This window comes from Channa argus, chromosome 17 (genome assembly GCF_033026475.1).
Source record: "Channa argus isolate prfri chromosome 17, Channa argus male v1.0, whole genome shotgun sequence".
Taxonomy (NCBI): Eukaryota; Metazoa; Chordata; class Actinopteri; order Anabantiformes; family Channidae; genus Channa; species Channa argus.
Window position 1 is genome coordinate 18436428 of NC_090213.1, and position 14326 is coordinate 18450753.

General features: G+C 39.8%; 1 protein-coding gene across 3 annotated transcripts in view; it reads left to right on the plus strand.

Moving 5' to 3' along the window:
- Positions 1-9198: 9198 nt before the first annotated feature.
- The window catches only part of cd2ap (CD2-associated protein), a 48103-nt gene continuing 42975 nt past the window's right edge, over positions 9199-14326 (plus strand). For 2 of the 3 annotated variants that reach the window (XM_067482115.1, XM_067482118.1), the window contains exon 1: positions 9200-9522. In XM_067482115.1, coding sequence (XP_067338216.1) covers positions 9519-9522 — 4 coding nt within the window. In that variant the 5' untranslated portion in view covers positions 9200-9518. Of the gene's footprint in view, positions 9523-14326 lie in introns of all 3 variants that reach the window. The other variant, XM_067482119.1, reaches the window with a different exon arrangement.

A 14326-nucleotide genomic window follows, 5' to 3' on the forward strand; every position in this document is an offset into this window, starting at 1 on the left:
AGGTGCAGATGGAACTAAATTTCAGTCCCTTTCATAAAAGTGAGTCAGATGTGTGCAGTCCATAAGTGGCCTAACAAGAAGTGTTTTTTTCTTTTGCAACACTGAAATACGTTTTCCAGTTTCACTGAACTTCCCGTTTCAATGCAGGGAACAGGGCTGCAGAATGGCTCCAGTGGTGCCCAGTTTATGAATAATTAACAACATTCTTGATCCTGTGCCCTAAATGTCAGATTTTCAAATGTCCTGTTAACCTTATTTGGCTCTGCTGTGGAAAGGTCAGTATTATGGGAGGGATGTCCAACGCATGTGGTGATCCAACCGTTGACTTACTGTAATACTTGCCATGTTGATAGTGAAATTGAGTAAAAATGTTCACAGTGACTAATTTTGCTTTGAACCACAATACATGCTTATTGTTGTCTTAAGTTAAACGTTTAAAAGATTAAACGTTAAACTTAAGCATCGCTTATAAGCCTAAGATATTATGGGATGGCTTCATTGTTTTTAAAGAGCTACACACATTTTTCATTTTTTTCCAAAATTGTTTGGAACGTTATAATGTTAATTTCACACCTGAAACAGTGCCAGATAATAGTTTGGCCCCTGAGCAACGTTTGGTTGCAGGAAACACAGCTGGTGACAATAACGGACCATAAAACCAAAACAACAAGCTGAAAGAACCCCAGATTGGACCACAGAGCTGAATGGAACTGAAGTGTAATAAAATGTTGTGATTCATCCCAAATGAGAATCATTCCATTCTGCAGTTGAGTTAGTTGAATCATTGGATCATCAACCTCTTTGCAGCGTTGAGTAAAAGGGCTGTTGTTTATGGGAAAACTGATATTATCATGACACAGCAAAAAGTCTTGCAAATGAGGTCAGGGTGGAGTGCTGATCTTACAAAGTGTCTAGCAGTAACAAGAGGAACTAACACTTCTTCAGGAAGGCCCTCGTACATAACACTTGCCGTTTAGTGTAAGACTTTATGCTAAGAGACTGTCCTGTAAAAAATAGTCCACACCTCTGGTTATTTTCGGGCCAATTGTGTAAAAGGTGTTGCTCAGTGTTTACTATTGTAACCATGACAACGAACATGAGGACCACCAGCTCCACCCGGCCGGTATAGTAGGGATCTACTGAGCCCGCATGGAGCGAAGAACGGGTGACAGGGATCTAAACCGACTGATCCGTGATCGGAGGAGGTTGGACCAACATTAAATTCCAGTGTGAAACTTTTCTGTTTAATCCATGTCTGTCATACCTGTGTTTATTATTGTAGCTATGATGATAAACGTGAAACAGCAACTTCACAGATATTCACAGATATAGCATGTTTGCTGTGACTGGCAAAAAAAAGTCTGTCAACCTTCACTAGATTTAAATATCGTGCGGTTCCTATCTGACAAACGCCTCCAAAGATATAACATGCAGGTGTTTATCCGTTTAGAAAATGTCCTCTTATTTGTCGTGTTATTGGTTGGCCTAATGTCCTGAAAATTAAAAAAGGCCAGTTCAGCAGGGGCCTTGGGGCTCTGTGGTAGATAGAAAAGGATCATATCAATTGACATATGGCCTTTGCAGTCTTAAGCAACAAACCACAATAAAATGATTAAAGCACTTGTAAGCTCAGCTGGGCTAATCTTTCTTTCCACAGTGCAGCCAACTTGGAGATTTAAGCCGGCCACTTGGTCATCTGTTGCAGGCAGTCAACCTGTCATCCATCTAGTTACTGTCCCCGCTGGCGAGACATCCAGACACAACGCAGGCTTGGCCCATCAGGCAGGTCGTTAGTAAACAGTCTGCATACGCACAAGCTGGCGTGCTCATGGCCTCAGACGTTACTGCAAATAGCAGCAGCTGATAGAAGAGTAGAGCACCATCTGCCCTGCATGTGCAGCAGAAGAGAGTGGAAAAAGGGGTTGGGGGGTGGGGGCGGGGGGGTTAAAGGGATGAAACGTACCACTTTGCTTTTGCTGGAAGGGGTGAGTATAAGTTGCTTAGTGACTCAAGCGGTTGATTGGAGGGGAAGTGAAAATGACAGAGAGACTAAAACAGTGACACCACAGAGTCAGGATGTTGAGGCTACTTATGTACATGTACTTCCAGCATGTCCTGACCCACACGGCTGCTTGCTCATGCTGCAAAACTGAGCTAATGCTCAGTGGGGATAAACAGCCTCAGTAGCTGCAGCGGCCACACATATCCTCAGACTGCAGTTACTGGGTGAAATACCCTCATATAGAACTGAAGCAAAAACTGAAGTGTGTGTGTGAACATTTAAATACAGAGAGAGGAAGCACAGAAAAGAAGAAGTGTGTGCTTGTGTGTGTGTTATTTGTGCACAGATTTGTCTTTTTCGGAGCATCTTTTTAATCCGATCTGGTCCAGTGGTCTTGGTGGTGGTGCACATGCACACACGCACACACACACACACACACACACACAACCACACACAGCTTAAATGCTCTAAGCGGGCAAACAACCATGTACTATTATCACCCACAAACAGCAGCCCACCCAAACACTTTAATCACTGCTTTTGGATTCCTTTTGAAGGGTAATTCCAGTTTATTACGACTTGGGTCTAGCTGTGAGACAAGTAAACCGTCTCCTTCCTTCCTGGCACATATTGATGCTTTTCGTTTCACCCTATTTATTTATGCATGAACCTAATCATTGAAGGGGTAACACCCTTGACTGTGGAAGCACTTTTATATTGGTGTAAGTGACTTATTCATTACACATTGGTTCTTTGACTTTAAAGCTACAACATGCTACCGTTTATAAAATACTTTTCTTTTTTTTTTTTTTTTTTTGGTAGAGATAGACTCCATAACCTATTTTTTATAGTGTCGACTCGTCCTGGGACACAGACTGGCAGAAGTACAGACAGTTTCAGCCTGTTTCACATATGAACTCTGGAAATTGTCAGGAGAAATCACCCTTTTAGATGCATTTCACACATCTTACGTACAGTTGAAGAACGTCTGAGTCAGAAGCATATTCAGTGAGGTACTATCATGTTATCCTTTATGAACCGTTCACTTCAGTCACAGGCCAGGCTGAAACCTGTACCAGTGACTTGCCTGGTCTTTTGGGTCTGGCTGCACTCCTGATGGCCCAGGAAGTCCATAGAAAGGAGTTTCAAAGGCTACAAACAATAGCCATTTTTTTAATAGTCTGAAATGGATGGCCACCAGAAAGAGTAAGGTAAACATTGTGGGTTGTTCTTGGCATTTTGCTTTTTAAAAAGAAACGCTTTTTATGTAAAAAAAAATAAATAAATAAACCAATCAGTGTTGTTTTAAGCCTCCCTGACTGACGACGGATGTTACAGTGACCAGACACATTTCATTGTTGGTTTTAGTGCTTTTGGGGGCATTTACTGTATTGACAAACACAGAAATATTATTTAAAGCACTGGTTAAGGGCCTTTTACTGCTGTAGTAAATATGTTAGAATCATGTTGAGGATGACACAACTCTAATAATCACAATGAGCCAAAGCTTTACTTTTAATCATAAGTCCTAGAAATACTATATGGGTAGAGCGGTCGTCCACCAAGCTCACAGTTGTTGGTTCAATCCCCGGCTCCTCCGGTCACATGTCGAAATGTTCTTGACCAAGACACTAAACCCCAACTTAGTTGGCCAGCTGCATAGCAGCTCCCCCATCGGTGTGTGAGTGTGTGAGTGTGAATGGTGAATAAGAAGCAGTGTAGGTAGAAAAGCACTATATACGTGCAGAACATTTACCATTTACTAAAACATGCATCTTGAGCTAACACTACCGTGTAACTCAAGCCCGATCCACTCTGCTTCAGCCCTCCCTCCCCTGCTTTGCTACACTCTGCTACTCACCAGTACACTCAGTGCCCAGTTCCTTATAGTCAACATTGTTGAATTATGAGACATTAGACTGGAGAGGGAGTGCTCAGATGAGTGAAACAGGTTCTTTTCAAGTTTCATGGTAACACTTCCTTACAGTGCATAATGGCTTCAATATGAGTTATGGATCATATCTCGAGTGGGGAAAAAAACGAAATAAATGTTATGCACCGCAGCCATAAAACTAAAGTGCGTCTGCAGGAGGGTTGTGGCAGGGGTTTTGATCATTGAACCATCGGGGAATTGGTGTTTTTTAACAACAATGTAAGAAACATTTGGTTACAAACAGACAGCAGAGAAGCACTGTTTATGAATCTTCCCACATCCATTAGCTCTCTCACCTCTGTTCTGAAGATGTGACTTCATTTTTTTATACCCATCACAGGCCTCGGGCACACTGTCTGACATAAACCTGCAGATGTATTTGCATTATTAAAAATAAATGGTCATCGGTCGATGTTGTATTCTAGTCCTGCATCATGTATTGCCTCTTTAAGTGTACTTTTAATAGCCATGCTCCATTACACATCTATATATAATATTGATTTCAATTCAAACAATGTAACAGATTGTTTTACTGTATGTTTATAATTTGTTCCCACTTTTATTTAACAGCTGTTAATGTTATCACTTGTATGAGTAACGTGGTGTGATGCACTGTATTTCCATTTCACTCTATTACCACCCACAATGTATTGTGTACTGTATGTGGGTCTTTCAGAGACCTGTGCGTAAAACAAATGCTTCTCGTGACTTGTTTTCTTTGCTCAACCCCCCTTCAGGTTTCTGCAGAAATTGTCAAGTGGAGTCCAAATGAAACTATTATAGGTAAACTGATAGGTATTATAGGCCACTTATATTTGTAAGGGGGCTTAAATGTAGTTTTGAGTTGTAGATATGAAAACACAATTTCTACTAGTAAACATTAGATTGTGGATATCTTTAATTACCATTCAGACAAGTTAGAAAACAATTTTGACAGTAGAAATGCTATTATGGATACTAAAATGTTATTTTAAAATGAGTGTGGCTTGCACTTTTAAAACTGGTTGCCATAGTTACAGTGACTATTAAAAGTATTAACCCCCCAACTGCATCAGCTTTTAGTTTCAGGATCCTTTATATTTTGCTGCTTTAATCTTACCCTCTACCTTAACATCCATCCCAACACTGTTGGGGGACTAAAAAGCTCAATTTTGATCTCATCAGACCAAAAAAAATTTTTTCCTGTTGACTTCGGAGTGTCCCATCTGCCTTCTAACTAATTGTCGTTGTTAGACAACAGTGGTTTGATCCCTAGTCCCGGGTATGTGGAAGTGTCTCTGGGCAAGAAACAGAAAACTGAACCCCTAAAAGCCTGTTGCCCTCCCCAGCTGTGCAGTGCCGGTCCAAGCCCGATAAGCCGCAACGACAAATAAAAAAAAAAAAAAAAAAAAACAGATACCAAATGCGGCATTAAAAAATGCAAGGCTAGTCTGACCTCTACTGGAAATACTTGGTCATTACAACATAAACGTAGCACTAAATTCAACTTCCAACCTTTTTAAATTACTGACAATTTATCAGAAAGGATTTTTGAATTTTGGATTTTTGAAAATCGTAGTTACATGGATTATTATATTCCTGCATATGAGCAGTTTCCTTTCCTTGATGACATCATACACGGCAGTAGGTCATACTACATAAAACTGTATAGCGATTCCTCAGGGTTCTGCAGTGAGTGGTCACAAGTCAGACACATTTGAAGATGAATTTTCCATTTGTTTATAGTAGTTCATAATTTATAATACTACAACCTCATTACCTGAGTTAGCTCCACCAGAAATGCAGATTACACATGTGACATGTTTTAGATTATTTAGATTGTTCAGCAGATTGTTACTCATGATGGTGCTATTAATACACCAGCCTCTGACTATTGGAGTCATAGTTTCTGACACAACCATGAACACTTACATCTGCTAAAAACATCATTACTGTATGTTAAAAAATGTGCATGGATTACTAAAGTGGCCTCCTGGCCACAGGCCCAGGGGCCTGATTGCTCAACTTTGTTTTGCCAGAGGCTCTGACATTGCTCCTTTATTTCTTGTTTGAAAGGGATCTATTAAAATACACCAGATGAGCACAAAGAAACACAAAAAGTTGCAAAACGACTCTAAAATAATGGATGACCTGACACTTCAATGTACGACCACCACTACTAATTATCTTGAAAACATAGGGGACTAGGTAGGTTTTTCAAATATTAAAATTTGTCTTACTTTCCAATACAGCTGTAATTGTTTGGTTTACTGAATCAACATAAAATTAAATAATAGCTTCTATGTATTACTTAGATAAAGATTTACATGAGTTCATATTTATATAATAGCTCTGACATGTAGTGTAAGCTGTTAATTACGTTATGTAATACACTTTTAATGATGAGCTGATATGCTACGTGAGGGTATTGCAGTTTCACAGATGCCACAAGATGGCACTTGGTTACACAGTAGGGTCAAAGTACACTGAGCAACAGGTGCATTTTTAAAATGACACCAGATGATGCCGTTAGACGTGGCTGGAGTTTGTAAGTGCAGATATAGCAGGAATGCTGATGAACAAACCTGTGTGTTTATTCAGTTACTGTCCATTCAAACTGAGAAAAGCTCATCACATAGTCAACTGATTTATTTTCCGTTATCGTTTTGTTTTCAGATAGTCCCGGGACAGTTCCAAATGCAAATCTGAAATTCAAATAGTTACAGCGAGTTACACTGACACTGAACAGATTCACTGGAAGTGTTTGCATAGGATGACCTTTCTCCTGGGCTCTTAAGTAATAGCTTTTTACATAAAAACAGAATTGTACGAACATGCCTATTTTCTTTTTTTGCAATATCTTTTAGGAACTTCCATGTCCAGTTAGCACACTGTCTAAAATGTACATAAAAAGAAAATACAACGCATTCCACATCATTTGCAGACTATGTTTGACCTATGAAGGGTGGAAGCTGAGAAATGTTGCACAGTTTAAATTTGATGCCAGCAACACATCTAAAAAAAACTGGGTTTTACCACAATGATGCATCGCCACTAGTTTTAACAACACTCTGCAAGTGTTTAGAAACTGATGAGATCAATTGCTTTAATTTTGAAAGCAAACTTACCTCCATTCTTGCTTGATTTAAAAACGCACCTGCTCCACGGTTGATGGTCTAGTTCGTCATATTTTGTTTTACTACTGAGCCTGATATTGTAATATATTACAGAATGTTGTTTGAAATTATGTAACTAAAACAAACAAGACATTCTCTGAAAATGATGCTATCTGAATACCAGCATACAGTAAGTTGAATCAAACCTGTATATAATATGAATGGTTCATTCAAGGATTTGCATACTCGGTGCACAATGCTCTTCACACTATCACAGATGCTAGTTTTTGCACTGTGCACAAATAACAAGTCAGATAAATCTCTTCCTCTTTGGCATGGAGGAAACAGTCTCCATGATTTCCCAAGAATTTACATGCAGCAGCAAACTGTTTTCACTGACAGTGATTTTTGGAGGTGATTTTCTTAGCGTGTGCAGTGATTTTCCGCAACAGAATCGTGTCTGTATTTAAAGTTCTGACAGATTCTCTCAATGTTGTAATGATAAAATAAACTACGTGAATTTTTCATTAAGAAAAAGTTATTCTTAGGATATTGGACACACATTTTTTTTTCCCCACGGAGTGATGGATCTCACCCCGGACATGTTAAGATTGTTTTGTTATCTTCAATATTCAGAATAAATCAGTCAAAGTAAGGCTGTATCATTTTAGTGATCTTATTCCTTAGGAAGAGCTCGTTGTGAAAGTGAATAAATAGGCCGTGCAAAATGGATTTTTTCATTACATACTAAGAGCAACTGAACAGCTACTGTTCCCATAACCCACTTGGAGAACCTGTGCTCCACTGTGTGTTACTCATACAGTCCAACCATTGAATGCTTCTCTTTCTGTGTGTGTATGTGTGTGTGGTTCCCATGCGCTCAAACACATTTACATGGAATTGTTTAGTGTTTACGCCGCCTTTTGAAAATGTTGTTGACATTTAGCTTAAATGGCTTCTGTCAGGATGAATTTGTCCTCAACTACTTCCTTTTCATTTTCTCGTGTCGGAGAGATAAGCTGAGTAATCGACAGCGGGCACTGTGCCTACTCCAACCACAACTGTGGAACATGTTTGGCATAGAACTGTGGAGTATGTTTGCATACAGTGTAATCTGAACCTTTTTGTCTTTTTGCCTGTTACATGTGTATTTATTTTAAATGAAGAGACTAGTTAACAACTGTACATCAACAAGTCTAAAAGCAGAAATGCTGAACCCACATAAAATTCAATGCATGAAATAGGATTTCAGTCATAAATGCCGATAAATCGTGGTTGTGCACATGTAAAAACAGAGATGGATTCAGATTCACATTGCTTTATTTGTCACATTCAGGTTAACACTCAGTTAATGCAATGAAAAGCTTTTAAGCAAGAAGGAACCAACCAACTCACTCAATAACAAAAAAAAACTGTCAATACAAACCCTAAGAAGAAGTATATATGTGTGAGTGTGTATAATTAAAAATCTAAATAATAATCTAAACAACAAAAATAGAATTGTGGCTATATGCATGTGCAAGGTCCAGAGTGTAAGGGCGTTATGAGAATATATAGTGTGTGTGTGTATGTGAGTGAAGCGTTGCATGTGCTTGACTAAAAGTGTGTATGACAAAAAACAAAATGCATATGAGTACCCAAAGAATTATGGAAGGAAAATGTGGGTTATCATACAGCCCCACCCTCGCAGCTCACGGTAACACGAACTGCTGCACAGTAGTAACTACAGTATAACTACTGTGAGTCTCACACCCTCAGCAACAAACCAGGCACTTGCAACATTTGTACTTCTCAAATACAAATACACAGTACAAATTTGCAAGCCAATCTACGTTCTATTGATCCTCATTACAAATCGGTCGTAACGTTTTTCTATCTTTATTTTTAGATCATTATTACACCTTCTATTTTTATAGGATGTCTGTTTTATTATTGTATTGTGTGTATATTATAAACAAGTGTGTGCGTGTTTATAGTCATTCATGTGTGATACTAATTACAACACGGTTACTGAAGATAAAAAGTTATGAATGAATAACCTCTTCCACCGCACGCGCCCGCACGTGCTGAGTGAATCAATAATACAACCGGGATCGACGTTCCATTAAACATTCCTCTCGCGGGACTGTCCTGCCTGAAACATCGCGCAGTTTCCTACTACTCGCTCCTTTGGTGGCAGCAGCAGCAGCAGCAGCAGCGGAGTCAACTCCAAGAAAGGTGGAGACTCCTGGTTAACTTCCTGCATAATAATCTCGAAAGCACCACCAATAGAGAACTAGGGAGGCTGCTGTTGCTCCTGCTGGGGCGAAGACGCATGGATACACGGCTCCTTTGACTTCTTTCTAGGCCGTGTGTCGACAAAAAGAAAGGAAAAAAAAAAAACATTTGTGGGTGATTATACGCATCTACCTGGCTAGTAGCTTAGCAGTGGCGCTGCTGGATACAAGATTCCCAACGTTCAGCGAGCGAAGTGGTGCGGAAGACAGGAATGGGTAAGTTTTCCATGATGTGGCGCTTGTGTGGTGTTATTACGGTAACTTCTTTCTTTTTCGACTCAACATAACGCTGAGATTAGGTCGAGCAGGGGTGCGGGGAAGCCTTAAACCAAATGCCAGTACTTTGAATCCTTTTATCAGCTTCTGGCAGTAGGGAGTTGAAGTTAGCACTCCCGTTAGCTCGCAGCTTAGCCTAGCCAGCTATTAGCTGTCTTGTTAACTGGATAACGCCACCTCCATCCTTGGATTCGGCTGCATGTCTCGCTAATGTTAAACTGAGCTAACGTAACCTCAAAGCCGATCTCAGTATGACCTCTGTAAATGTATTTAGTCTCGGGTTAACACTGGGCAATCCCGAAATTTCCAGTTTATTCTGAGGTGGCACAATATTCAGACCTTGCAGTTCACAGTTGTAAACCGTAGCCAAGAAAACTCCTGAGATTAAGTTAGCTGCGTCTTACATTGCAGCTGAACTTCTCCGTTTGCGATTTGCTTTTAAAGCTCATGTAAAGAGTAACGTTACATGTTTTCGTTGCGAACATGACGTCGTGTCTTACATTCTTTCCATGACCGTGACAGTCTCACTGTAACACTATTGCAAGTTCCCACACCCAAAATGCTTCACTCAACTCCACTTACAACAGGATCAGGATGCACACAGACCTTTTTGATGTAGAACTATCCTGCAACTTAACAGCAGGGTTTTACATGAACCCTTGATGGTCTAAAACAGTTGCTACCTTGGATGAGTTTAAAAAGAGAGACCAGAAGTGGATATGATGCTTGATGTCACAAAGACTGGCTGCTGTCATGGTTATGCTGTCAAATATGTAGAGCAAAGTCTCTGATCTTTGCTATATTGAAGACGTGTACTGTATTACTAAAAGCATCTACTGCATCTCACTTGATGTGCAGTCTGTGGTTTGTGTGGTTGTGTGCAGCAGGCTCTTAGTCAAGAACTTTGCTATGTTGTAAAACAGGTTTTAAGCTCAGTTTCAATTAGCCCTCAGATGTGTAAATTTGCTCACTTGTGCTTTTTTTTTTTTTTTTTTTTTTTTTTTTTGGATCCAAAGTCAGACCAGAACTGTTTTGCATGAACTTTAATTGGTGCTTTGGCTTAAAATATAGTGTTTAGGCAACCTATGATACAAGACGTGACAATGAACCGTTTAAAGAATATCGTAGGACAAACTGAAAGCTTCCAAACTGTTGTAAACTTATAGTGCATACGATTTTCCAGTATGTTATACTTGTCTTTGATATACCTTCCTTCAGGTAACTCATTGCTGTGGGTGTCTCAGCTTTGTTTGAACTTGTCCAGGCTTTGCGTTTGTGTCCCTCACGGTGTGTTTGTTTTGCCCAAAGCTTAGCTTTGACTACTCGTTGACTCGAAAATCCACCACCTAGTGTATGATTTGAGCCAGTGGTGCTTGGTGTGGACCACATAACTGTCGTAGTAGACATCTGCAATTTTGAAATGTGTTGTGTGTGTGTGTGAGAGAGAGCTGTTCTGACGTAAAGAAAACAAACTTTTAAAAGGAGGGTGTTATGGTGATGTGGACAACTTCTCGCACCCTTATTCCACCAGGTTGCCAACTTGATCTTCTTGCAGATCCACCCAAACAAAGGCTGGACGTGTTCCAGAAAGTCTGATTAAACATTAACCTCACAGGCTACAGTGTTTACTAGAATTTGGTTCGTGTTGATTTCCAACCCCTGCTTTAACGTTTAACTGATGAAGGTCAGATTACACAGTGTGGTTTGTCTTCAGGGCTGGGTAATATTCCTCCTTTATTTCCCCCTTAGTGTTCTGTTTGATCAACTGATTTCCTTTTTGTACATGAACTCAAGACAAAGCATGATTTATTTCCACCTTTCTGCGACTTGGCTCCACTGCCCGATTAGATGTAAAACTGCTAACATCACCGTCACGGCTACTGTTCATTTACATATTGTATACATTATTAAGAATATCACTAGGAGCCAGCGTGCAACAATACTCTGCATCATCCCTGAACAACCACCAACAGCACAACGTCACACATTAGCAGTCGCTGGCAGGTCTGTCTGGCCTAACACTACAGCTGCTACAGGACTTTATCCCAACTTGTTGACTGCTAAATAGATTGATGTTCCTTTGCAGTTGGTTGTAACAGCTACCCCAGATGGCTATAAGTTGTATTTGCTTTCATTCTGACTCGGAGATAAGTGTGAAAATGATTTGACTGAAATCATGTTTATTTTGAGCACGATCTGCCCAATTTCCCCCATGAGAGCTGTTAAATGCAAGTTCTTGTTTCTCTGCAGCAACAGTAATAGCAAAATTAGCAGTTTCTCTTGAGTCACTATACTTTTAGGAGAAACACAGCAGATCCAAACAAGTAGCAATTCTTTCATTCCTCTGTACGGGACATTATTAGAAAATAAAAACTATTACCATTTAAAGAGACAACAATTAATTTTAATACCACTCCTGTGAACAAGGCTACAGCTGGCTTTAAAAATACAAGTGTGAAACTGAGATACTGCCTTTGGTGACAGAACAGTTCATTACTATGCTGTTCCTTTCAAAAGTGTAAAATATCACAGTAGACCATCAACAGTTAAGAACTATTAAACTGGATTTATTACATTTAATCTGAAAGACCTGCCTGGGCTGTTACCTGGACGTAGAGTTAGGGAGGATCTTAACACCAGTTTAAAAGCTGCTTTCATTCAGAGTCCCAACAGCTCTTTTCCTCTCACTTGATTTCTCTTGGCAGCACTTTACCTTCGTATCAGCTACCTCTCAGATCAGTGGGAAAGAATGCATTAATGAGTTTCCTCTTTGTGGGTTGTGTGTGTCTGTGTGTGTGTGTGTTAGCGAGTGAGAGAAGCGCAGAGAGCATGCTGATTTAGAAAGTCTGCCTGGCAGTCAGCTCGCCTGCGTGGCCTTAAGTATTCCCCCCTTGCTTTCTCTTCCTTCCTTCCTTTTCCCCCCATCTCTCCCTCCCATGCAACATCCTCCTGTCTGCCAGTAGCTTATATAACACCTATACTGTAGAAACCAGGAAGCATTGTGTGAGGAAAGGAAAACATTAACCTGGAGGGTACTTTCCATTTGTTGAACCTCAGTCCACCAGACAGGCATGTGTGATATTGTCATGCATGATAAAAAAAGCTTTATTTTGTCAAATTAACAAAGCTAACATAACACAGAAATTAGTAACACTGATAGAAACACTTGAAAATATTTAAGGTACTGGTCATAATATATTTCAGTCACTTGCTTGATCAAATTATTGTCCAACAATAGAAGTTCAATAAATTGACCCAAAAGTGAAGCAGAAAACTGTAATTTATAAGAAAAGCAGGATGCTGGAGAGATGGCACACATACTTCAGAATAATTCAGAAGCAAACCTGGTAGTGATGGCACGTTGGTTTGGCTACATTGATAAAGATTTGCTAGAATCGTATTTGTTTTACATCTGCAAAGTGCAACCCGTTAGTTAATTAGTCAAAATTTTCCAACAACCTCTCTATAAAGGGTTCTATGATAAATAAAATAAAGTAATTGTCCATCAGGTGTGTGTGTGTGTGTGTGTGTGTGTGTGAACGTGAACCCACACAGTCCGCTTTTCATTTGCAGAAATAGCGAGTATTTCAAATAGTTTGGGGCACATCAGCGCCTGTGACTCAACTGGATTCACGTCTCATCATAGTGAGTGAGATTAGCAGACCAGAAACAGGGTCGTTGTGTTCATTCTGCAGTCTCCCCTCTCTATCTGGTTTTTTGTGATTTGAGGGTGGAGCTCAGCTGCTTCACACACACAGACCGGATAAGAGGAAAGGCAGAGGAAGCCCAGGTGAGGTGAGACTTCACTAACAATAGTTCACTACTGTATTTCACTACGCCTTACTTGTTACTGTGTGCACAATAGAAGCAAGTTAAGAGTTTATTAGCTTACATGTTAAGCAAGTAAAACTGCCAGAATAACGGTAATATCAGCGGTGCCCACGTTCTCTCATCCACTACAATAAGTAACAGCGAGCTTATTGGCCAATTGTTAAATACTATGAACAGGCTGAAGTGAAAGCTGACTGTAAGTAGGCTACTGCACATTCAATTTTTATACCAATTTGCTACAAATTTTAAAGCTGAACAAGTTCTTTTATATTTGGTCTGACAGAAGCCCACACTCTCAAAACCACCCCCACCTCTGCCGGGAGTAGACTACCTGCTCAGAAAGTGAGAGATGAGGACAGAGTATCAAGAGTATCAAGTCTCTCTGAAACATGCACTGAATTCCTAAAAATCTCTGAACATTATCCAGAGGTCTAAGTTAGATGCTCCTCAGATTATCCAGAGTATATCCTCCTCTGATTTTTTTATTTTTTTTAGATGCTACACTCCCACCCATTTCTCACCCATACCCCTCCCAAACTTTATTGTCATGTTGTACCTTATGTACATGCTGACCCCTCACTGAAATCAAGCTTTGTTTCTGCAGCGATTAATGTCAAGGCTATTATTTATTTTCTGTAGAATACGTTTAAGGGTCAAGTGTTGCAGAAATGCATGAATTTTTGGTTTGAAACAGTTTTGGAGGATTTGATTTAGTTGTTTGATCATTGTGGAACAGGCTGCTCTTGAACTGTAATGTGTTCTACAGAGAGGGGCTTCTGTACTTGGCCTAACTTCATGGATATAAATAGAAACTTCTCTTAGTAAAACACAACTTAACAGCATCAAACACTACAGCCTTCAAAATCATCATCCAGTTGAAATATGAAACAGTTTCAACAAAAACTAAACATTT